The following is a 25542-nucleotide window of genomic DNA, read 5'->3' on the forward strand; positions in this document are numbered from 1 at the left end:
CTTGAACAAGATTTTCAGTCTCCCTTACCTGCAGCAAGGAGCTGCTTTGTGTGAGAAGCTGGGTCTGGTCTGGATWGTTTATGTGGCATTTTTCCTCTCTRTCTTTGACATTTCCATGCTTTCTTGATCAYCAGATGCCAGAAGATGGCATTTTGTCCTCCTCACAGCACGGGAAGCCAGCCACATGCAATCTGCTGGTGGACAAGGATTTTTGTGTCTCTGCCAATCCTCAGCCTTGTGGCCATCACAACTCCCATTTTTTGGGTACAGTCCCTGTTTGAGGAGTTTCTGCTGTATATCCCAGCCAATTCCAACCCTCCCACCCCCAGTGACCCAGATATCTCTGTATCACAACTTCATCTTCTCAGTCTCTGCTGGTATTTGCTTCATTTGCCAATTTTTACTTCACCAAATCCCGGAGCAGAGGCTCCTGGGCACAGCCCTCGTGCCACTCACCAGGGCTGTGCTGCTTCCCCCTGACTGGTTTCCTCTTGATATTTGTCAGGTAGGCAGTTCTTTAATCTGTTTAGTTCGTGCTTTATTGATGCTCCGTAGTGGGACATTTTAAACCCAAATATCATTTCATACCGAGCCAAGAGCCGCTCTGATGATCTAAGCCCATTACATCCGGACAGTTCCCTTTATCAACGAAATTTGTAATCTCATCACGGGGCGAAATCAGGTTTGTTTGACAAGGCCTATTTTCCACGAGAACCGATTGATTTTGCCTCGTGTTCCCTTTAATTCCTCAGAGAATGGATCCCTCATGGAGATTTCTCCAGCGCTGCCCTGGATTTATGTTATTTTATCCTTTTCACCCTGGTTGTGGTTTAATATTTTTTGTCACATTGTTACTGACCTGTGTGGAACTCTGCYGTGCTGGTGTGCTGGTTTTAAAGCAAATTACCCCCTCATAAATACGTTGTGAGAGATTCTAAGTCAGAACTACAATACAAAAAGGGAAAAATTAAAATAAAGGCAATAATACAGAAACAACAGAGAGTCAGAACACAACCTGACACTCTGTTGGGCCCGGTGGTGGCTGCAGTCCCGTTGGAGTGATGGATGTGCTCTGATAATCCTGCAGATGGATTGAGTCCATCTCTGGAGGTCCAGAGGTGGTTCTTGAGCTCTTCTCCTCCAGGAATCTGGTGGAAGAAGTGCCCCAGTGCTCCAGAGCCTCAGTTTATGTGCCAGTAGGGATGTGCAGTTGCTCCTCTCTGGGCGGGGTATCTCCCAATGGGATGGTGGAATTCCAGGAGTCATGCCCAGACACCTCGATGGCCCATTAACAGAGATGCCCCCCCTCAGTTTTTACCCAACTTAATTAACAGAATGGTCTTGTGTGTTATGACCCTTTCTCATTGCTGCTGGGCTACCAGAATTTCCAGAAAGACAGCCCAGGGAGGGAGAAAGGCTGGTGGGAACATGTTGGATGGAGGGGCTCTGCCTCCTCCAGGTGGCCTCAGAGTCAAAGGAAGGTTGGAGAATGTGAGGGCATTGAGACCATATTTTATTGTGGGTTTTTTTACAGTGGGATGGGTTTGACTGGGAATTTTCATGGGACATTTGCATGGGAGTGGCAAAGCAGGGGAGGACAATGATGAAAAGTTCCACAGCAGGAACTTTTTTTTCCAAGGTTTCTGAGACTGAAGAGTGGAACCTCAGCATGAGCAGATGTCAAGGGAGGGTCATTACAAACTTCTGGAAGTGTCTGCAAGGTTTGCAGCCCAGCTGAACACCTCGTCTAGGCAGGCTCTTGAAGGACATCTTACATCTCTCAGTGCTCAAAAAAACCTGCTGAGAAGGAATGCAGCAGTAAATCCCCACAGCAATCAGGGAGCTGCTGTTCTTCATCACAGGAATTGCGACAGGGGTGTAATTGTATGTGGTGTGAGAAGAAATAGATAAGGATGAAAAAACTTCTTTTTGTTTATTTTATTTTTTTTTTTAATTTGAACAGTCTGGAGAAGGTAACCTGACCATTCCTTTATCATTCTCTGCTTATTTTATTTGGCATCTGCTGTCCATTCATCTTTGCTTCAAACTTTATCCTCAATAACTTCGTTTCCCTGCGTCCTTTTCTCTTCTTGTTTTGTTTTTTGKTTTTTTTTTAAGAAGCAAAGCATGACAGAATCAGGACAAAACCAATCCTCCTTGCCTCAGCAACTTTTGCAGCCACAAATTTTGGAAAACGTGATTCCTTTAGCACTTAAACACAAAATTATAAACTAACCGAGAGAGTCAGATTTCTAGTTTGAATTTAAGCTGGAAAATGAAAAGCAACTTTTTGGGCTAACTTCAGCTGCTCCATGAGGACAAAAGGTATCATGGTTAAAACTTTTTCACACCTTTGTGTCCTGGTTTGGCTATCCAAACTCTGCACTGGTGCATTCAAAGATTTCTTACGCTGGTGGCATTCAAASCTTTTTTTGTTGATGCAAGCCACATCCAGCAGCAGCGGAGAAAATCAAAGGAACAAAACAAGAAAGAAAAAAAAAATCTGAAGAGAGGAGGAAAGGAGATACTGGTGTTTCTGTCCCTGCCTGTAGCTGAACCTTTGAAATTCATAAGCGCTCAGCWGACGTTCCACAAACAGAAGTACATTTCCTCTCACTCAAATTTTGAATTCTCCAGAGGTAATGAGAGATGCAAACAGACGTTTCTTGGCTTTAGCTCCATTGTACGTGGTGAATGCACACAGCACGCCCACGATTGTGCAGAAAAATCCAAGTCAAAGCAGGATCTGGTTACACATTCAAGATGTATCTTCTGCTTTTTGTAGTTTGTTCATTACCTGGTATTGTTCCACAGCTGCTTTCATTGATGGACAGTGAACAATGACAGCAAATTGGTGTCCATGTGGTCATGCAGAGCTGCTAAGACCCTCAGTGTTTGCTGGAAGCCCTTTGGAAGGGATGAATTTCACCATTTCTCAGCAGACTGGGTGCAGATGGGGCCAGAGTGGGGCAAAAGCTGTTCCGGTCCCAGGAGAAGCTGGAAATACGCTTTAGCTAGTGCTTTGTCCCATGCCTGGGTTAAAATGGGAAAGAACACCTAAACCTTGGGAGAACTCAGCTCTGGGACCTCAAAGTGAAAGGATTTCCAGAGGACATTGAGAGCTTATAAACAACAGTGCCTGCCTGGAGTTTGATAATCAAAAACTTCTGCAAAGAGGTTATTTTCTGCAGGAGCAGCAAAACAGTGAGCTCATGGATCACACGTGAGGAACTCAGGGAGAATGCTTCTGCCCCTGGCCAGTTTTGGTTTGAATGATTTTTGGGGTGATTTGGGGTGYTTCAGAGGTGCTKTGTGGCCCCATCTCCAYTCTGACTGCACGGCAGAAGGTCATGGGAGGTGAATCCCAGTGGCCTGGTGACAGGGGTGGGATGGACACACTGTTGGGTGCACATTTGGCTTTTCCCAAGTCAAGAGCAGCAGGAGTGAGCTGTAAGCCAAGGGAGCCTGGGAGCACCTRCTCTGAGCTTCTGGAGGGTGTTTTGACAGGAGAAACATCTCCTGACCTCCATCTCACCCCTGACCCAGCAGCCAGGACTGTGTCTGCCCCAGATCTGTGCAAGGCTGGGAAGTGGAAGAAAATCCTGCACCTAATCCTGCCAGAATCATCCTCATGGAGTGAGCTGTAGAGCTGAAAATGGTGTTCAGTCACAGCTTTTCTTATTAAAAATCCTTCCAGAAAAAAATCTTCTGGGAACTGCGAGTTCCATTCATTCAACTGTGAGCCCCTCCATCTGATTTTGGAGAATTCCCCATTCTCCACAGGCTGGAGAAAAAGCTTTTTTCCTCCTCTAAGACTGGCAGATCCTACGGCTGAAAGCAGAAAATTGGTCGATATTAATATGCGAACGTTTTAATTAATGCATCTGATTGATATTATTCCCTAATTAAATTATATTCCCCTGGTGCGTATAACATCAGGGTTGTAGTAATACAAATAATTAGTAATTAACTCTAATCAGATCAGTTAGCAAATGCCAGATTTCAGATGAATGGGCTGACCAGCAGTGTCTGTGGTGAGGAAAGCAGAGAAAGAAGGAAGAAAAGATAATTTGTGTTGATAGAGGAAGCAGAAATAACAGGAAATCTATTTTCAAGAGAATTCCTCTGCCAAGGAAAACAAAAATGCATCCTTAAAAGATGCTCTGGGCCATGGCCATCAGCCTGCAGCTCGCTTTGACTCTTCTCACCCTGCCTCTAATTATATTTTGGTGCTGAACTTAACCAAGGGCCAGTCCAGAAGCAGACACAGGGTTTGGGAATTTAGGAATGGGTTCCTATAGAGTTGCTCCCAGTAATCTCCAGGCAGCTGCGAGGATGCTTGGGACAGCTAACACAGGCCCGTGGAGAATTTCTCCACAGAAAAATGAAATATAAAAATCTGTGAATGGGACTTCCTATCTGAGAGGAATKACTGAAATCTGAACAGTTCTTCCTGGCTCAAACCAGAAAAAATATTGTGCTTTGTCTGTGCTCTCAGAAAACAAACAAACAAAACATTTTAAATTATTTCGGTTTGGATCTGTCACATAAAATCAGTTATAAAAATTCAAGATGTGCTCTTGCCAGCCAAGCTGCACTTGGATCAGCATCAAACAACTCAGAGACAAATAATTTCAGAACAAAGTACCCAGTGTTGCATCTCAAAAAGGCCAACGTGAAATATTCTGTGGTTGTGAGAGGGTTTTGTTTTTATTTTCTCAATTATAAAATGCCCTTGAAACCAACATTTTTCTGCAGCCAAACTTTGCTGTGTTTGAATGTTGTTTTGTGATTACAATGATTCTTAGCATGCATAAAATGCCTTGTGCCAAGGCAGTGCCAACAGGTTCCTTTCTTTGAGGGCAGCAGGAAAAGAGAAATTGTCACCCTTGCTCCAGAAGTCAGAGAGGAGTTGATGATCAAGAAAAACCCCAGCAGAGCTTCCTGCTGATCCTGCACCCATCTTGAGCAAAGATGAACAACAAAATGATGTCTGGGGTGAACCAAAATGGTTATTTTACCTTTTGTAACAACCAAAATGCTGACCAGAAGTAACTGAGACCCTCATTAAGTGTTATTTGCATATTAACTCTCACACCCCTGAGGATGCAAATGAAGAGAAAAGAGGATGTGCCTCTTGGTTCATCTCAGTCACCAACACCCAGCCTGTGACACAGGATCATCCTTCTCTTTGGGAAGGACTAAAAATTATTGTATAAAAAATGGGGGGTTCACAGGAAAGAAAAAGGGAAGAGAAAAAAAGGAAGAAGAAAACAGGAGAAAAATGAAGAAAAACAAAGTAAGACTAAAACAGGAGGGAAAAAAGAAGAAAAGAAGGAAGAAAAAAAGGAAGACTGAAGCAGGAGAAAAACACCTCTGCTTGCTCAGGATCAGCCAATGGACATTTTTTCTCTTCCTCTCACAAAGAGGTACTTTTAGGTGAGATTTTGGCCTCCAACTGCATTGGARCAGACCCAGAAGTATTTTAATGTACACATCTAATAAATCTCTGTTACTATGCCTTCTGTCCAGGCTCCTATTCACTCTCTGTAGTGTATTTATCACCAGCAACCTTGGACTGCTTTCCCTTTGCTTCAATAAACCACACTATTTGTGAATCTCGGTTCTGGATATTCTTATCGAATTCAGCCAGACCCATGGTATCAGTAAATCACATTGTTCATGAATGTGCCATCATGAAAATTATGTTTGAAAACGACCAAACTCATTGTGCTGAATGAAAAATAAATGGAAATAAGGCCCAGCTGCACCCAGCCCCTCAGAGCTGTGACTGCCACCAAATTTACTTAATCCCAAGTTTCTGTGTGCTTAACTCAACAGGTGCTTACTTGGGCTGTTTTTTTTGGGTTTTTTTTCCTAATTTGATGATTCAACAAGCCATGGACTGCTTGAAAGTTGCTGGTGAGAGCTCACATTTGAGGCTGTTTTCAGAAGTGCCRTTGTTAGGTGTTATTATAAAAGTTTTCTTCTTGAATTTAAGGATGCTCAGCCTTCAATGAGACAAGTTTTGGGTTGCTTGTTCATGACTCAGTTTTGTGGGTTGCCACTGGTTACCAGCAATTTRGTAATAATACAATCTGTTGCTTCATTAAGCTGATTTTTGAAAGAAAATCTATATTAGTGAGCCTGTTTTGGCTYGTTTGAGCATTTATTTATTTGTTGTGATCAGTCTTGCCTCTCAATTATGTCTCAAATGAGCAGGARATAATGAATTTATCAGGACAGTGGCAGGACTTCTGGGAACATAATGGATGAGCAAATTCTAGGATGGAACAAAAAAATGGTTTCATTTTATATATTTGAAGGTCCTATACACAACACACCATCTTTAATTCCAGAGATTCCTGTTAGTGACTGAGATAGGGACTTTGCTCAGGGGGTTGTATGTAGGCCTTTTTATTTTAAAGAAATTTTGTATTTTTATGATAATTTAAGCAATTGATAATTAGTTTTTATTCACATAGAATGTATGGCACATGGGTAAAGTTTGTTTTTGTTTTTTTGGGGGGCTTTTTTTTTGGTTTTTGTTAGGTTTTTTTGAGGGCTTTTTTGGGGGTTTTTCTGGTGGTTTTTGGTGGGATTTTTTTCCTAGGGTCTTAGCTTCTTGTGAACTGACTTTTTTTGCATATTAATTGTATCTATTTACTCCAGTTTTTTTGTTTGCTAAGGCAAACAGCTTTTTGTTGTCTGGGGCTTGCAGCCCCACAGATTCCAGGTGGCAGGGTGGTTCCAGAGAGTTTGTAGACAACTTCAACGAGCTTTGAAGGGTTATCAAAAGACACAGATTAAATCCATGGATTCAAGATGGATCAAGGCCCCCTTTCCCAGGGCTGTAAAATATTTAGGGGATGCCTTTCTCTTGTGAACAGCAAGGAGATGCTGCTGGGGATGTGCCATTTTCACTTCCATGAACAGCCACCAGTTCAACCCCAGCAAAAAATGGGATAAGGAGGAAGAGGGAGAAGTAGCAGCAAACATTTGGCTCAAAAATACAGCAGGGAAGCAGCAAAGTCCAGCTCTGASAGCCTCCTGACCCCTTTCTTGGTGATTATTGAGCAGCTCTGTTTTAATTTTTATTGCTGAAATTGCAGCCTTCTCCTTGATTGAGGACGAAATGGATTTCCCTTTTTCTTTCAGCGTTTCACATTTGCCTGTGTGTGAGATATGGCCATGGATGTGTCCAGATGCCTGAATATGGGTACCTGAATGTGTGGGTGTGGATCTGTGCCCACACAGCACCACAAAAGCAGGAGTCTGAAATGTGTGAAGCACCRCTGAGCATTCTGGAAGGACAAATTGAATTTGTGTGCAAATTGAGTGTATTTGTTTTGGGAAGGCAGGGCCGCCATAACCCATCTGGTGCACGGCTTCAGCTGCTTCTCCTCTGCTCAAGCCCAGCTTGTTCCTTGCAAGGAAATGCTTCAGAGGGAAGGTTTTGACCAAAGCAACATGGAGTTACGAGCCAAGAGAAGGTGGCTTTGTGCCCAGCCACACGGCACGCTGGCTGTGTGCAGCCACAGACTGGATACAGCAAATTWCAGATCCTCTGCTACCTCCCACCTCACATCTCTCTCACTGAGAATTTTCCTCCCTTTTGCTTCCTTCTGCAGGTCCTGAAATGTGGAGCAGCTGGTTCTAAGGATGCTTGGACATGTCCAAAGAGGGAAATGCGATGGCACAGATGAGAATTCCCCACTTTCCGACGATTTTGTGGAGCAGGTTCTGCAGAGCAGCCTCACAGTCAGTAAACAGCAGACATCTGCCGTGCTCATTGTGACAGCACTGGCAGCTCCTGCTCTCCTTCCTTTGGCACTGCTGCAGCTCTGAKTTGTGCCACGACGTCTGGAGCAAAACCCAAATGTTCTTTTGGGCACAAGGGAGGCGGGACCACGTGCTGTGGTGAGCTGATTGCCCGAGCTGATTGCCTGAGCTGATTGCTGAGCTTTTCACCAAGGCAGCAGCTGTGAGCAAAGCTGTGCAGCCAGCACAGAGCATCCTCTGTGCCACAGAGCATCCCTCAGACAGGGACAGGGTGCTGCTGAAAGTGTTGGATTGGTCTGACTGAGAAAAACTACACCATTCTTGTCTCCCAGCTCCACCTCTGCCTCCTGTTTTGGGTTTGAAGCTAAGCCAAGGACAGATATTTGGATTGCATCTTGCCCTGAAGAAATCTGGCACATAACACGTCTGAGGTGCAAATTCTCAAATTTGTCTTCTGCAAATCTCATCCTCTGCTCTCGCCTYGCTCAGACAAGTGTGATGATCCCTGAGATAAATGAAACCTGTTCCTCTGCAGATGTGGAGCATCTGACTGAGGTTCCAGTGCTTGCAGGGCCTCTCAGCAGCCTGGGTGTGTGTCCTCTGGTGTCTAAAACACCAGAAAACCTCCCTTTGTGCCCTTTCTCGTATCTTCCTCGCAATGAAGTTCACAGACGCTTAATTGCATTACATTTTTGGCTGCCTTTGAATTTCCTTTGCGAGTCAGCGGGTGGCATTTCCCAAATTGTGACAGACACGTGGCAGCCAGCCCAGAGAAGGTTCCAGCCCTGGTGCACAGTGATGTCCCCAAGCTGTGCCCTCTTGGTGCCTCAGCAGGGAGCTCCTGGAAGCTGGATGTGTGCTGGGAATTGCCTGGATGACGGGAGAAATTAATTTCAGACCAAGCTATAAAAATGCTCGAGGCCCAGGAGATTCCCAAATGAAGGCAAAAAAAAAGGAAAGGAAAAGGAAAAAATCAATGGAGGTAGTAGGGAGCTATGAAATCCTGTCAGATGGCAGATGCAGTATCAGTCTCTGACCCAGCACATGATTTGCTGAGTGTCTCTGCTCCCTTGAACTGTGAGACTTTCACAAAGAAGGATTTTTTTTCTCCCCTCTCAGCGAATCCTCAGTGCTCCCCATTTATCCTTTGAGGTTAATCCATGATGACATCCCACATTATACAATTTAGTTGGAGCTTTCCGACCCTGAGCTTCACAGTTTGGGATTTTTTCCCTTAGGTATCACAGCTTGTCATCTGGTTAAAGACACCAGTGCTGTTTCTTTGACAGCTCCTCATTGAGCCAAAATGGCAAAAAGGTCTCACTTCGTAAAGGTTTCTCTGCTCTCCTTTTTGTCTGGGATGGCAGAGATCTGTTGGAAATTAAACAAGATGTTCCTGTATCCAAACACTCGAGTTCATTGCTCATATGGACCTTCTTGCTCTTCCCCAGGGATGGATGAGAAGCACTCAGTGGGATGGGCTGGTGCTGCCTCAGAGAGAGCAGGTGTTGGTGGCAGCTTCTGCTCTTTCTGCCATGGTTTTAGAGGATTTAGAGATTTTTGAGCTCTAGGTTAATCTCAAATTGAAGCTGAGTTCAAAATACCAGTTCCTTTCTCTTTAAATGAATAATCTGAATTTTTTTATTCAATGGCATGTACTCCAAAGCTCAGCTTTATGAGAAAGGCTGAATTTCTCACAAATCATGCAGAAGGGACCACAAGAACACTGCTAGTCTGGCAGATGGTCCTTACAAACATGTCTCGAGGTAGCTGGACTGAGTGGAAGGTTTCCCCAAAACTTTTCCCCAAAAACTTCAAATCCACCCCCCAAAAAAAATTGTCACACAAAGTACCAGTAGCTGTATACCATGTGTTTTAATAAACAGTATGGCTACCAGAAAAATAGGATTGCATGTGTTTGTTCTTCCCCCTCCCCCAAAACCAAAAGAATTGATCAAATTCGAACCGAAATAATGGAAACCCAAAACAAGAGGAAAAAAAAACGGTCCCAGAGTGAAGATGAAACGCAATACAGAGTTGGGAAAAAAGTTCTTTGATGACATCCTTGTTTACAGAAACCATGTTTGTAAAACATGAGGCAGTTGAATTATAAAATGGCCATTGATTTGATTGGTTTTCYTCTCTSTGTGTGTGTAAATATATATGAAGCTACATATATATGTCTATGCTGATACACCCTGGGGTGGGACAAAAACAAGACAAAAAATCAGTTGAGTGCGGGGAGATCTGAAAGACAAAAAAAACCCAGTTGAGTGTGGGGAGCGAGTAAAGAAGAAAATAAATTTATCATTTCAGTCAGTGAAGTAAGGACAAGGCTCAATTCCCCTGCAATTCACCACTGCTCTGCTTATCGGGGAACAGACTTGTCTCTCCATGGCTATGCYGTGTCCCTGATCCACAGCTGAGCTGGGAGCTCCTGATCTGAGTGACCTTCACTGGTCTGTGTATGAGCAGGGCCCCAGAAATGTATGAAGCATTCCTTTCTCTGGTTAATTCCCATGCTTTACCATGATTTTTTTTTTTTTTTAATTAAAAATTTATTAGCATCTCAGTTTGCATTTTTTTTCCCCAGGTTTCTCGCACGGACTGCTGTGCAGGTCTCCACGGCAAGGTGGAGCAACCCAGATGAGCAATAATGCCACAGTAAAGTGCTGTTACCACAATGTGACTGGATGGAGGAATTAATTTTACAGCGGGTCTCACGTTATTCCGAAATCACGCTCTGCCCGCGGAGCCGAGTCATGCAGTTGGAACCTCAGCTGTTCTCTGTGGGGTGCACCTTAATCCAAAAACAAGGACAGGAAGGAAAAATATTTTTAATTTCCTTCTCTCCTGCCATGGAAACCTACCCCCAAGCAGGAAGAGTAGGCAACACCGCTCTGTGCTGAGGTGTCCGATTCACTCTTAGGCAAATGAGTCCTGCGTTCAAAATGACAAAACAAGCCATGTCCTTCCTCTCCAGTTTTATATTGCTCTTCCAGAGAACCAGTCACTGTCCATGCTGTCCCAGATCTCAGTGCCGTGCTTAACGAGCTGATTAAGCACAAGCTGATGCTGGCTGCAAAGTCCAGGTGACCAAGAAGGTACCAAGAGAACAGCTCAGTTTGCCAGATGCTTGTAAACACCATATTGAAAAGAAGGCAAAGGCAAAACACCCTTCTCCACACATCCCCCCATCTTCCTTCCTTTTATTTTTTTTTTTCATTCTTTGCTCTCTTTTGCACTCTCTTTCCCTTTTTTTTTTTTTTTTTCCATACAGGGGTTGATGAAGATAAGCAAGACTTGTGCATCACAAATGGTGGAACCTCCCCCCAGCCCCGCCAGCTTCCCCACCCCACGACAATGCACGAGCCCACCTCATCCTGGACCTGCCCCCACCAATGTCCGTCTCTTTTCGGGAAACCACGCAGTCTGACGTGCTGGGGACTTCTGCAGTGCAGGAGCCGGGCTTGGCTGGTTCCTCCCCCTTTCCTGAGGCTCATAGGTGGTTGTTTTTGGACAGGTAGGCAATAAGAGCCACGGCTACCCCGACGTAGATGCCGGTTCCGATGGTGATGGACAGCACGGCCAGGAASAGAGCTCGCCGGGAGCTGGAGCTGGCGTGGTGGAAATCCCCCTTGGCTACTGCTTTGTTTGTCTGCAAGAGAGGCAGCACAAGAACAATGCCACAGGTTTATTTGTTTCATCTGGAAATCACAGAATCACCAGGGTTGGAAGAGAGCTTCAAGATCATCGAGTCCAACCCGTGCCCAACAYCTCAAATAAACYWYGGCACCARGTGCCACATCCAAACTTTTATAAAAAACACATCTGGGGATGGTGACTCCACTACCTCCCYGGGCACACCATTCCAGTGCTTTATCACTCTTTCTGTAAAAACTTTTTTCTAGTATCTAACCTCTAAAAAAATAAAGATGTGATGCTAATTTGTTAGCTGAAACAGGGTCCTGGCATGTGACAGTAAGCTGGCTGGCAATCAGACAATTATTTTTAGTCAAATGAGGCCMTTTGCACAATTAGGATGGTGATGGAACCAGCAGCATCTTAAGGGAGGGTGTAGTGTTCATAAACTATGGAGTGATATTGATGCCTGATGATTTTTGCCTTTTATTTTTATATACCCTTGGAGACATTTCTGTAAACTTTCTGTATCCCTTGCACCCTTGGCCTGCATGCTTGTAATTCCTGGAGCCTGATATTCCAGCTCAGTTCAGGGGTTCTGCTGTGCAGAGAAACCAAACATCCTCACTAAGGGGTCAGTGAGCCCTGTGCTGTTTAAACCTGAAGGTTGGAGCCTTCTCTCTGGGACACATTGTGTGAACTGGGCTCTGGCCCCATTCCAGAGGGGATTCTTTAGAATAGAAGGACATTACTTCATTCTTGAAGTTTCTTATTGGGGAATCCTAGATAGATCTGCTGATTTGTGAAATCTGTAAAATTTTTATCCGTGCTGTTCACGGGGTGCATTTTCCAGCGTTTTGTGCATTTTCCATCGAGCTGTGCACCTGGGATCCCATTAAATATCAAGGTAAAACCCTTTTATCCCCTTAACCATGATTAAAACTGGCCATTAAGGCAACAATATCAAGCAGGGACACCTGGCAGGCAGTGAGAGACCTGTCACCTGCAGCTCTTGYAAAAGCAAATGAGCTCCATAAGCTCTGGGACAGTCTTTGTTCCCTCATTATAACAAGCAAGGAATCCTCAGCCCTTTAATTGCATGTCTCCAGAAATGATCAATTTGCTGGGACACTTTCTTCTTCAGTGCCATCTACTACTCTATTTCTGTCTTTTTTTCTTTTTTTTCTTTTTTTTTTTTTTTTTTTCTACTCAGACCAATTTAAATGACAAGCTTCCACATGGAAGGGAAATAAAAAAAAAGCTACAGCCTTCCTGTCAATGACTTTATTAGGAGAACTGTCTCTTCTCTTACATCGGCCTAATTTTTTTAAGCATAATGCTTTATGAATATTTCAGGCAGAAACAATATCAAACAATACAGGAGAGGCTGGAGGGAGCTGTTTCAAAACAGCAAAATAAAAACAACACAGGTTTCCACACCTGCTGTCATCTCCTCCGGTTTAGGTAGGGAAGGGATCCTACTCACTTTGCAAAGCCCCTCAGCAAGGATTTAATGATCTCATTGTTTGGAACCTCCAAAGACTCAAAAGAAGATCCCTTTAAAAAAAAAAAAAAAAGCCCCTCCAGGGCCTTTGGGGATCATATTGGGGTCTCTTAAAAGGGTTGACAAGGAAAGCAGAGAAAGGTTTAGAAAGATCTGGTCCTTCAGCTCCCCTCAGAGTCTTTCCTTGTGCATTTGCTGCTCATCACACAACTTGTCCTGATCTGAAAATTTGTTGGAATTCGACCAGGGTAAATGCACATTAATAAAGACTACAGAGTTTTTAGGCAAACCCAGGCAGGCAAGGCTCAATTCCCCCCAAAATGGAGGGAAAGTTTAAAAATTATGGAACATTTTCAAACTGACATTTCTGAAATGCCGCTTTACGTTACAAGGGAAAATCCGCAACATTTGTGCTGACCTCTTTTAAATGAAACTTTGCAAAGTTTTAAACCAGCATTTCTTGACCTAAAGATAGATGGGAAGTCAAAGGGAAAAGAAACCATTAGTCAAAATGTCAAATAATCTGAAAACTTGACAGCATATCTTGATTGCTGCAAGAGGGGAGGTTGGATCTACCAAAAATAATGAGTTGAGAGACCCAAAAGGATTCAGAAGGCTGATTTTTCAAACAATAATACCCTTTTTCCTGATAGGATCTTCAACCTGGCAACAAACCTGCTCAAAAAGAACAGGGTTTTCTTTTTTGATGAACCCTTCGAGGACAGCCCTGACCTTTGTGAAAGGATTGGACCTAYGGTGAAAATCCAGTTTCTTGTTAAAACGTTCACCCAGCCAAAACCAGATGTCTCATATTAGTCATGTGCTGCTGTCAAGTTTTTGAATTTTGCAGCTCCAGACATCATGATATAAAAGTGATTTTGCTGGGGAAACATGCCTGAGCCTTCACAGAAGGAAAGGAAATTTTATTTTCCAACAAATTACCTAATCTGAGTTCATTTTTCCCTCTTAATGAATATTTTGTACTTTAGGAAAACTAAATCCCTGCTACATGGGAGTTTAAATGTAGGCTGCATTGGTGAGGGTACACGGGTAGGACAATCCTATAGATTTCCTTTATTCCATTCAGAAATATTTACATGGAGATGGAGAAACCATCCACACAGAAACCAGCTTTCATCTGTGAAAATGCAGCCTGAAAGAACTTGCTTAGTAATAAGAAAATTCTTGGGTGCTCTCTCCTAATTAGCAAAACCCTCCTATTACTGCTCAGAGTCATTACATGAAAATTACAGCATTTCTGCAGGTTTAAGCTAAAAGGATCTGAAAACACTCACCAAACAAAATGCAACTGCGGCCAAATGTAGTAGTTTAACATCTAGCAAATAATAAACAGTTTTGCTTGAATTTTTTTTTTTTAACGTGGACCAGATCTTTGGTGGTTTTGATCTCTTTGGGAAAGTCCCACGGTTTTGGGACCAATCCAGCTGTTCAAGACCCAGTCCCTTTTCACACATGACACAAAGAAATGATGCCCTGCTGAGTTTTCTACCTGAGCAATGTCTGTGCTCTGGCAAAATCCATGAGGCCAAGAAATGCCTTGGGTAGATCAGAGAGCAAAATCAGACCCAGATACACTGGCTTTTCTGCAGCTTTGTCAGCAACATCGGCTTCAGAGGACAGTGCAAAAATGAAGATCCAAACCCTCTCCTACCAAGAACTTAATTCACTACAGCATCTTCAAATTAGGTAGYTGATAAAAACTGCCCAAACTTTTTCTAATATGCTTGAAAGTGGTTCAAAAATGGCAAAAAAWTAAGGTTCTTCCTAATCAAAATTATGTTTTCTGAGGAGTTTTTTTAGTACTTCTGCCCGCTCACTTCCTACCTTCCCTGGCAAGGCTGTGGCTGACAGTTGGATGATGGATTTACCTATTTAATGCAGCTTTTGGACAGGAGCAGGGGCTGTGATGAAGTTTGGGTGCTACAAGKCTGAGAACAGGGATTTTAGCAGATCCCAGCCTCTAATCAATCTTCTCTTTAGAGGCTTTGGAGGCAAGCCAGAAAAGCGAGGAGGGGTGGGGGAAGAAAGGTAGAGATCTGGAAGGATTATCTTCTTTTGTTTAACTGAAAAAAATATTAATATCTTTCCCAGAACCGCTTTCAAGGAAGTTCCCTGGAGGTTCAAGCTGAGCTTCTGCAGCTCRTACTCAGGGTGTCTCTGGGCTGCATGTTTCACAGGCCAGGAGAAGATGAATAATGCACTCCAAGCTGCAAGGCTGAAACATTCTGCTGCATCCCCCAGTGACTCATTTATCATCCTCTCAAAATACCTCCTGGTGCGYGCTATCTGGAAACGAGAAACACACTGATCACAATTATTAATCCTGCCTCACCTCCCCGAGGCTGGAGAGCAGGACTGGCTCTGTGCAGGAGGAGGAGAGGTGGTCCTGACCCCTCTGGTTAGCTGATGAAAGGATTTCTTTTCACTTTGTGGGAACAAATGGCCAGAAAGGCCGGGGATGCACAGGCTCTGTGCAGCCACTGGCTGGACATTGAGCTTTATTTCTTTGAGTGACACACAAAAAAAATGAGGAGCAGCTCATACAGAGGATGCTTCTGCTCCTGAACTTCTGTCTTCGTTCCAGTCAAACCCTCTGTCTCCTCTTTTTAACTTGTCTAACTTGTACTTCTGCTGATCTCCAAGTTTTGGGCAAAAATTCCACCTTCAGGCTTACACCGATCATTTCCACTGATGGTGGACAAAAAAGTCTCTTTGCTAAAGACATGGATGGGTAAAGGGTGAAGKCAGGATCTGGCTCTGAGCAGTGACAATGACAGCAGGGAGGTGACAGTCAGCAGGGGAAAGCATGAAGCTGGCTGACACCCAGCACAGGGGTTGGGACATGGCAGAATAGCTGTCAGTCCTGAGGAGAGCATCAAAGGGATTGTCCAACCTAACAGCTCCACAGAAAGGCAGAAATTATAAACTAAACTAAAGAAATTATGAACTAAATGAAGGRAAAAATGTTCTTTGCTCTGCCAGGCATTTGAAAATTCCATTATGCTCAATGGAAAGTTTGGCCTGTGGTGGCAAAGAGCTCTTGCTGTAATTTGTGCAGGAAGATTGGCCCAGGGAACGGACATGATTCTCAAACACATTCTCAGTCTGGAACTTGCTGAGGAACCAATATTCCTCAAGCAGCAGGTGCCACTGAAATGCAGATACTTCCAAACAGATCCAAGCAGTTTAAGCCCTTCTGTAGTTTAATGCAACCTTTCTTCTCAAGCCTTTCAAGCAGTATTTCCAGCATTATGAACATCCCCTCCTTTTCCCTGCAATATCATGTCAACTTCCAGTTAACAATTCCAGCTTTGCAATTTCCTGCCAAGCTCCTGGACAGTGATGAGGCAGGTGAAGAGCAGTAACCTGAGAAATGGCACTTCCACTGCCACCAAATTAAACAATGTTGTGCTGGTAGAAGGAGAAATACCCAGAACAATTTTTATCCCTGGAAATCCATGAAAGGTTCAGGAGAAGARAGTGTGAATGGGGTGTAAATGAAAAACAGCATGAGTCCATCTCTTTTGCACATTCTACTCCAATAAACTCTGGGTTTCAGCCATTGGATCACTTTGAAATCAGTGTTCTGCTGGAATTTGAAAACACGGCATTGGCAAAGACGCGACAGCCCCTGGCTGGCGGTGTTTGATTGTGTTTTTGAGCAGAGAGAAAACTGTAAACGTCCGAGTGAAAATTCAACACTTGGAAAAAAAAGCACAATAATGGGAACAGCAGGCACAAAAGACCTGAATGAGCAGAATGCAGAGAGATGTTTTTAGACAAGCTCCACAGCAACAGCTGTTCGCTTGATTGCTCGCAGCCTGAGATACGAAGGCAGCTCTGTTCTCCTGGCACGTACAGGAATTTGAATGTTTATGGRAAAGAAGATGATTTTGCCCTTCCACTTTGCTTCTAGCCCTTAAGTAGATGTGATGAAAGAGAAGAAAATTTGGGAAAGGTGACAGATGGGGAAGCCCAGTTTGCATGTGCACATACATAGATTTACAAACCCTTGCTGTTGTACAAAGTCATGCAAGGTGTTATCCACCTGTTACACACAAACATGCCTGGAGGGATTCTCCTCCCCATTTCACAAGGAAAAGCAGGGCTTTCAAAACTTTGTTAGGACCTGCTAGAGGGAGGCTCTGGGAAATGCTACATTCATCCCTTTCTACATCTAATTTGTTGTGGAAAGTTCATGTAGAGAGCGGATTCCCTGTGTCCAAATCCAAACCCACTGCTCCTTCCTGCAGTACACCCACAGTACCAAATTACATGGAACCAGCCCTGAATTTACTAATTTTTTTGCTCTGGTTCCTTCTATCTGTCTCTGATCCTCGTCTTCATTTGATGGGAGGAAGAGATGACAGTCTATGAATGCACTTCACAWCCATACCAATGTCTCTGCCCTCCAGGATGAGTCTCACAGCACAGGAAAGGGGGAAGGATGCTGCTCAGCGCTGCCAGGGAACATCCCAGTCCTCAACACTCATCTCCTACCCTTGGGACAGACAAGAATGATRGGGACTCTGCTTTGGGCACCCTGAGCTGCATTTTGGGGAAGAATGAGGTAAACACAAAAAGTGCAGTTTTAAAGGTGTCTCTGGGGTTGTTTCTCYTCCTGGCAGGAAGAGGTTTGACCACAGAATTAGCTAATTGATTTTCTCACCCACAGGTGTCCCTTTTGAGCTGAAACAAAACCTCTGGGAATTAGAGTCTCCCACCACATTGATGATTTTTGAGGTAAGACTAAGAACTCCTGAGGTAGCATTCACTCATTTGCTGATCTCAGTAGTTTTCTCAGCTATTTATTTTGGTTTTACAGCCACCCATGATTTCCTTACACTGTTTACCTACTCCCAATTTCATGTGCTGAGGATTTCCAGAACAGCACTTTCTGAACTGCTGTTGGCAGAGCCTGGTTTCCTCAGCAGAGTTTGTTTTTTCCCCAGCACAAGCAGTGAGTACCACACCAGTGATGTGGAATTATCCCTGCAGGGCTGTTCCTGGGAGCACCATTTTCCAGACCAACCAGCAAAGTTTGAAATTCCTCTGGTTCCCACTGATGTTATTTCATTTTTCTAGGAAGGAGATCCAGCCCAGCTATTTCCTCAGAAACATTTTGTAATTTGCTGTGTTAACTGGCAGAGTAAGAAGCCATCAGGCTCTCTGCAGCATCYGACATTGAATGCGAGGGAAATTATCCATCTTCCTCTCTGCTGACCTTGAACSAATTCAGCTTTTCAAAAGAGTCACCACAGATTGAATTCTGAAGATTACCTCTTTTGTAGGAAAGCCTTTCTCTCCTTTCCATTCCTCTACTTTATCAAAACCCACAAAAGAATTTCAACTATGGGAAAAAAAAAACCCCAACAATGGGAAGAAGAACTTATATTTTTTTTCTTGCATTACTTTTTAGTTTTCTTTAAACCCTAATCCTCTTTTCTCCCTTTCTCCTGGAGACACAGCATAAGTGATGGAACAAGGCACAAGGAGTTCCATGACCAGAGGGGTGATTAACAGGAAGCAACAACTCCATGGATTGTGTCAAGTGGGRCATGAGAAAAATGCCTGATGAAGAAATATTGGGGAAAAAGCTGTTCTTGGGTTCCCAGCATTTAATCCATCCGAAAAAAATGCTAGGGGCATGGAGAGCCACAGGCTGTGAGTGTTTTAACCATCTCTTCACTGGGCCAGAATGTTTAATTAATTTTCCTTATAACTGGAGAGAAGAGCAGGTAATTAAGAGCCTGATGAAGAAGGACCAATAGGATGCTTCTGGATCCATAGGAAGTGCTTATCTTCTGCTTGTTCTCTCCTGCCCCCTCATCTTTTCTATTTCTTTCTGTCTCTCTACCTCACATTACCATTAATTAAAATCCCTGTTATTGATTTTGGCATGTTGTCCTATCTGCACATTGAGGATGGGAATCTCTCACTCACTGCACCACAACACCAGGAAAGGCTGGAAACTCTCCAAAGGTCTGAGACCAAGCTCTCCTTAGGAGACAATGCAAGAATTGACGTTTTTTCAAAGTGGCTGCAGAACAGTGCTCAAAATCATGTTGTTTCTGAACTTGCAAGATCCTTTAGACAGAGATCTGTGTCTTTTGCACTGAAAAGATTCTTCAAGGAAAGGCAGAGGCTTCAGCAAACTCAGGCTTCTGCAAGATACTCAGATTCCACTAATTTTTTTTTTTAACTTTGCAGGGTCACTAGGACACAGAAAGTGTCCACACAGAATATTTGCTGGTTTAATTGTATTTATTTAAGATGAAAATCAGTTTGCACTGAGCTTTTGGTATCAGCCAGCTCTGCAATAACTCACCTTGCAGGGTTTGAACAAGGCTTTTCTTCCCTGCAAAGGAAGATTTTGTTTTTGAAAAGGCAAAAGGAGCTTTGCTAAGGGGTGTCAAGAAGAAAGTGACTCAGTTAATCCTGATCTGGTGAATTTGGATCTGGTGTTAAAAGGATTTGACACAGCAGGAAAYACTGAAGGGAATCCGTGCAGGAATGGCTGAGAGTTTGCGTGGACATTTGGGAAATGCTTGACTGAACTATGGATTGAATTGAGAATGCACATGGTGGAGAGGAGAGAAATAGCAGGGAGCCATAAATGAAACTCCAGAAAACTCCTGGTGGTCTAAAGTCCCCAAGGCAAGTAGGAAGTGCCAAGCTTGGCAGCACAAAGCCCAGTCCACAAAAAAGAAAAGAAGAAAAAAAGAAAGAAAAAAAGAAAAGACATTGAAAAAAGAAAATAAGAACAAAAAGAAAGGAAAAAAGAAAAAAGCAGGACCCCAGGAGCTTCAGGTCCTTCCCTTCATATCCACAGCCATTCCCACCTGTCTGCGCTCAGAGTCAGCACTTTCCTCTCTCCTGACTTTGGCTCCCAGCCAGACAGCAGCAGCAAACCCAGCTGAGTGTCAGGAAATCCGTGTTTCAGGTGTCTCAGAGCTCTGGGATTCCCTCTGAGCAGCGGCAGGAACAAACGCCGGACAAAATTAACTCCTCCCTACCGACACTTTGGTGCCTTTTAAAAAACTTCAATAATTTGATGTGTTACCTTCCTCTTCTGATTAAAATGATTAAGACTTCCTTCCTATATAAAACACAATATCTGGATTTTGTAAAGTAATGTAATTGCGTTAAAAATACAAGTGTGACTTTCCAGAAGATGAAAAAATGCAGAAGGGAAGTTTTAAAAGACTGAACTTCAGTGAAGATCAATCAGAGATACAGGCAAGAGACTGAGATGAAAATTTTCATTTCTTTCTGACCAAGAACAGAAAACACTGTAAAAAAACATGTGGAACACAAATATATGCCATCAAAAATTTTTTTTWAAATTATTAATATCAATGTTAGCAGTTTCTAGACATAATTTTGAACTGGTTTTCACTGCTTTTGAGCTTTCCTGCATGTTTTTATATATATATGCACTTTAACTAAACCTTGCAGATGAAAAATTTCTTTCCAATTGGAGAAAGGCATTTGTTTTGTCTGCTTGAAAATGTATAGATATGGGATGATCAAACCGTCTCAAGATAATTTTAACAATAAAAAAAATCTCAAAGAAATGTTTTATATTTATATATATATATTTATATATATATATATATATATATGTTTTATATATACATACACACACATATATATACTATGTATATGTATATGTATATGTATATATGTATATATGTATGTATATGTATATATATATATACACACACATACAAAGTCTTAACAAACCAACAGAAGTTTGGCACACAAATTTCTATTTGGGTCATTAAGCCTTCAATTTTTAATTGTTTTTCAGTAAATATCACATGTTCCTTCTGCATAAATGTGGATCCTGCTGAGGAATCAGCTCCTCTTGCTGAGGCTGGAAGGTTTAAGGGAATAAACTTAAGGGAATAAACTAAGGGAAAAAATAAGAATAAACTTGTTTAAAAATAAGGGAAATAATTTTTCCCTTAAAAAATAAGGGAATAAACTAAAGGGGGAAAACAAGGAATCCAAACACCTGGGAAGAGATGTTCTGGATCTAGGGGAGGTATTTTGTCTCTGCTGCTGACTGCAGACTCRAGGATGTATTTTGGAAAACACCGAGCCAAGAAGGGAGACACTGAGGAAATTATTCCTGGCCAGGATGCCCATTCTGTGGGGGAGACCTGKTAAATTGCATTACTGAGTGTGATCGCTGCAGTACAAGGAAAATATCTGGCATCCTTCCTGCCTGGCCTCCTAAATCATCCTTGGATGAGGAAAGAAAGAGTAAGGAGGAAAAAAATGCTCTGTAAGGCAGGCGTCATACCCAGACACCCATCAGCATCTACCAGTAACACTCTGGCTGAGGAAACTGGAGGTATGTACTGGAATTTCTGGATCCAACCCCATACTCAGTGTGGGGAGACTCGACAGGATCCCATTTTTCACAACAGGAAAAGTTCATCAGCTGACCCGGAGCAATTAATTTCTGTGCGTCACCGTTGGCATGGGAATGCGAGGTCTGACCTCACGTTGGGCTCTGAGCACCCTGGAATTACCGCTCTGCCTTTTCTGTGACTCAGCAGCTGCCAGGCAGGAACTCCGTGTTCTCCAGCAGAAACACATCCCAGGGCTGTCGTGCCAGCAGAGAGCAGCCCCAATCTCCTGTGAATAAAATCCTCCCTCCTACAGCACAGCACCCGGGTTTCAATGGGCAGGGTTTGCCATCCCAGGGAGCCCTACAGACCCCACAGCTGTAGGGCATTCAAAGAGCCCACAAGAGAGCACGGAGCTGCCGGTCAAATTTCCAYGATTTCAAGAACATCCTGCTAATGTGCCTCCATCCTGCCTGAGTCAGCTTCTATTCTTGACCTCGGGAAGAAAATAAACTGCCTTGGGGTATGGATCTCTGAGGATTCTCAGATTCTGGTGCTCTTTTTGTTCAGCATCTCAGCACGCACCTCCCAATATTGTTTTCTCTGTGCAGCCTTGCTCCCTGTGTCTCCTGTTGCTGTGCCAAGGGAAAGGAGCAGGATGAAGCAGTGCTGCAGCAYTTCCCACACTGGCATTCTGGGACCACTTTGTTTTTGCTTCCCAAGGCCCCCAGTTGGAATATTTGCTGCTTGGATCGTGGCTGGTGGAAGAAATAGCCCATCCCRGGGGTCTCCTCTCCCTTTAACAAAYTGYTCCACAGGARCACRWTTTTTCCTCYRTGGAAACCCATTAGCACACAAACATGAGCCCTCATGGCCCRACAGGGAGAGCAGAGATTGCTAACAAGGATGTCTCTTCGTGTCTTTCAGCASTCATCAACAAGCTGCTCGGGATTTTTTTAATATAAAATTATTCCAGCATATGCAAACAAGAACATGAAGTCTGATTCTTTCCCCTTTCATTCTYCTGCACAGATACAGGGAGTGACTCCTCCTCTGTGATTTAATTGGCTTGACAAACCTCAGCAATCAGGGCAGGCCCCTTCCCTCACGTGGAAAGGACTTTGTTTCTTGCTATCCAGTCCCTTTCCTTCAGATTTGGGGAGCAGGGTGTACTGCCCTGGGCATCTGACAGGATGGCGGCATCTGTGAAGAAAATCTCCTTCTCTTTATTCAGTCTGGTGTCCAAAACTACCCCATCAGACAGGTGGGAAGAAGAGGGCTGCAAATTTGCTTTTTCTTTTCCTGCAGAACCCAGCTGAAGGCTCTCCTTCCCTGTCGAATCCAGGATGTCACGTTTTGGGAYGGTGATCGCACGTTGCGTTCCTCCAGCAAAAATTCCCGTCTGTCGATTGAGACACTGAAAATACTCAAATCATGGGCTTCACCTCAGCCTGGAAACCAGCCTCAGGATCTGACAGCTCATGGATCTTGGATTTGCTGGTGCCAGGGTTTTCCCAAGACAGCTGGGAACAGATGGAAGGGGCAGCCAACACCAAACCATTTGTAAAATCCACTTCCTGCGCGTGTTCCTGAGCGAGAGCGAAGCAGCGAAGGAAGATCTGCTTTGGCTCAGAGTCCAGTTCCCCAGAAGCTGTTCAGGGTGGTTCTTACCTCTCGTGGTGACAAACAGACCCCAAGACTCTCTCAGCTGTGGCTTTGCACAAAAGAGAGATGGTGAGCCCCATCCACAGGTGGCAGTGAGGGGAGAGTCTGGATGCAAAGATATAAACAGTGTGGGTGCTTACGTGTCTTCCACCGAGCAGGGGTGGAGCTACAAAAGGAGAGCTACTAAGTGAGCCCCAAAACCTGTCCTGGTCTGAAATAACTGTTGCATTTGTCYATCAGAAGATTTCCAGCAGGAAAAGTCATGCAAGTGGAAAGGATTTGATAATTAATTATTTCAGAGTTCGGTTCTCCTGCCCCTTCTCTCTKTCTTTCCCTGTTGTGTCTCTGCCTCGCTGGGCTCATGCATGTTTGATGGTTGAAATACATCCTCTCCCGAAATATTCCACTGAAATATTCATGAACAACAATTTTAATTATTTGCTCGGCGCTTAATGACTTCACGGCAGCTGCTCTGCCAGAGGCCTGAAACAACTGTCTGCCTTGGCCACCAGCACTTTCCCACTGCCGCCTTTCTCCTCCTCTCTGTGTCTCACTTTTTTGAACCTGGGGACCAGCTAAAGCATTTTTCTTAATATTTCCAAGGTCTTTGTTTTGCAGAGCTCCCAGGAAAACAGGGACGCTTTTCCTGGATGAGTGTTGGTGGCACTAAAAGAGATATAGATGTAATCAAGAGCATCCTGGTGGCACAAAGGTAATTATTGCCCACACTTTTCCACTGGCAAACAGCAGGAGGCCACAACACTTTTTGGAACAGAATACAAATTTATTATAATGCTCTGAGGCCCTTCCCGTTTAGAGAGGAGATTCCTGTAGCAACAAGCATGCCAGCCCCAAAACCTCTGTGAGTAGCAGGCWAAGATATATTGCACTTTAATTTACATTTCTATCTCCCTCTACTGAAAAGCTGTCTGCTGCTGGAGGGAACATTTCCAGGCAGAGTTATTCCTGCTCATTTGAGTGATCTCATGGTTCCTCGTGCCAGCAGCAGCATTGTAGATAAAACGTGCAGAGATTGGAAATCGCCCTCCCAGGGCATAGCTCCACCACTCCTGGTGGCAGGGGAACTGCAGCAAAGGGAGAGGCCAGACCAAACCTTTTAAGAGGTCTGGAAAAGTGTGACTCAAAAAAAAACCCTRGAATTCCTCATCGTGGTCCCCTCTGAGAGACAGCAAAAGCAGGAAGTCCTTGTGGGATAACAAAAAAATAGCAAGAAGTTTGAGGGAGAGGAAAGGAAGGCAGACTTTGCATTTGGAGCAGATGTTGCAGACCTGGGTGGGTCAAACCTGAGGTGGTCCAAGGTCAGAACATCTCTGGACAAATCTGTTTCTGTGGCTCCATCCTGTGAAACAAAACCCAGCGCTCACACTGCTTTGTTGGTACCAAAGTAAGGACTGACTGCAGTATTTTCWTTCCATTTATCTTGGTATGGATCCTTGGAAATCTCATCTCTACGGCTGCCAGGCTCAGAGGAGAGACCCCTTTTTGGGATCCAGAAAAGGTGAAGATCACTGCTTGCTCCATTGCTGCTCCTCAGCAAGCCTGAGGCTGGAAAAAGGAGCTTGCATAACATGAAAGAAGAGATAYTCAAAGGGAAAATAAGTCTTTAGTAGCGGGAAACATACCCTGGAAGTGTAAAAAGGCTGGGAAAATACACTCTGGTATTTCCCCTAAACGGCCTTCTAGTCTTCAAGGAAGGTTGCCATGGAAAAAGAGCGATTTGGAGATCTGAGATCCCTTTTGTTTGTTTTGTCACTTTGCTCATTCCTTTTCTGCAGCGAGGAGCTCGGCAGAGCCACCAGGTTGGCAGATACAGTCGGTGACAGATCTTAAATATTGAAATACACAGTTCTGCCTTGTGCAGTGTGGAGCAACCTTCCAGGGAGGGGAGAGCAGCTGCTTGCCCGCCCGATCTGGTTGGAAAAGGATGTCAAAACGATGTGCAGGATCCAGAATCAGCAAAAGAGGGTGATTAAAATAGCTGTGACTGCTGGCAGAGCGCGGGCTGAAAGCGCTCCGGCTCTAAGTGGATAAGTTTCAGCGGAGGAAATAGCTGTCAGCTGACATAGACACAGAGCCCCAGCATCCCAGGAATACAGAGCCCAGCGGGGATTTTTCACAGCCCTTTCCTCACCASTGAACTCTCAAGGCAGAACCTGAGATTTGTAGAAACAACCAGCAGGGCCTGGCTGGGAATTTTTTTTTTCCCCACACGTTTTATGTTTGCTTGCCTGTATTATAACATTTGACAGATCGGGGCTGCTCGCTGTGAAAATTTTCTTGGGGATGTGTAAAATGGTTCTGAGGAAAAGGAAATATTTTGGTTCCAATACTCTGCTGTACTGTGGCTTGACTGCTTCTCCACCACAATGCTCCATGGCCAGGAAGGTCCAGGATGCTCCTAGAGCACTCCTGCCACCACTGAAGAACATAAATTAAAAACAGGACAGCAATTCCGGATGGAAACATGAAACATGAAGTCTTTTACCTTTTCCTTTTGTTTTGCTTTGACTCGTGCATTTGTTGAGTTTAAGTTTGTTTTGACTTTTT

At 43.9% G+C, this 25542-nt stretch overlaps 1 protein-coding gene across 1 annotated transcript in view; it reads right to left on the minus strand.

Moving 5' to 3' along the window:
- Positions 1-9612: 9612 nt before the first annotated feature.
- The window catches only part of SYNDIG1 (synapse differentiation inducing 1), a 42407-nt gene continuing 26477 nt past the window's right edge, over positions 9613-25542 (minus strand). Inside the window, exon 4 of the mRNA XM_057379348.1 lies at positions 9613-11440. Coding sequence (XP_057235331.1) covers positions 11282-11440 — 159 coding nt within the window. The 3' untranslated portion in view covers positions 9613-11281. The remainder of the gene's footprint in view (positions 11441-25542) is intronic.

This window comes from Malurus melanocephalus, unplaced genomic scaffold, assembly GCF_030028575.1.
Source record: "Malurus melanocephalus ecotype Western Australia unplaced genomic scaffold, MMel_1.1 scaffold_402, whole genome shotgun sequence".
NCBI classification, from domain to species: Eukaryota; Metazoa; Chordata; class Aves; order Passeriformes; family Maluridae; genus Malurus; species Malurus melanocephalus.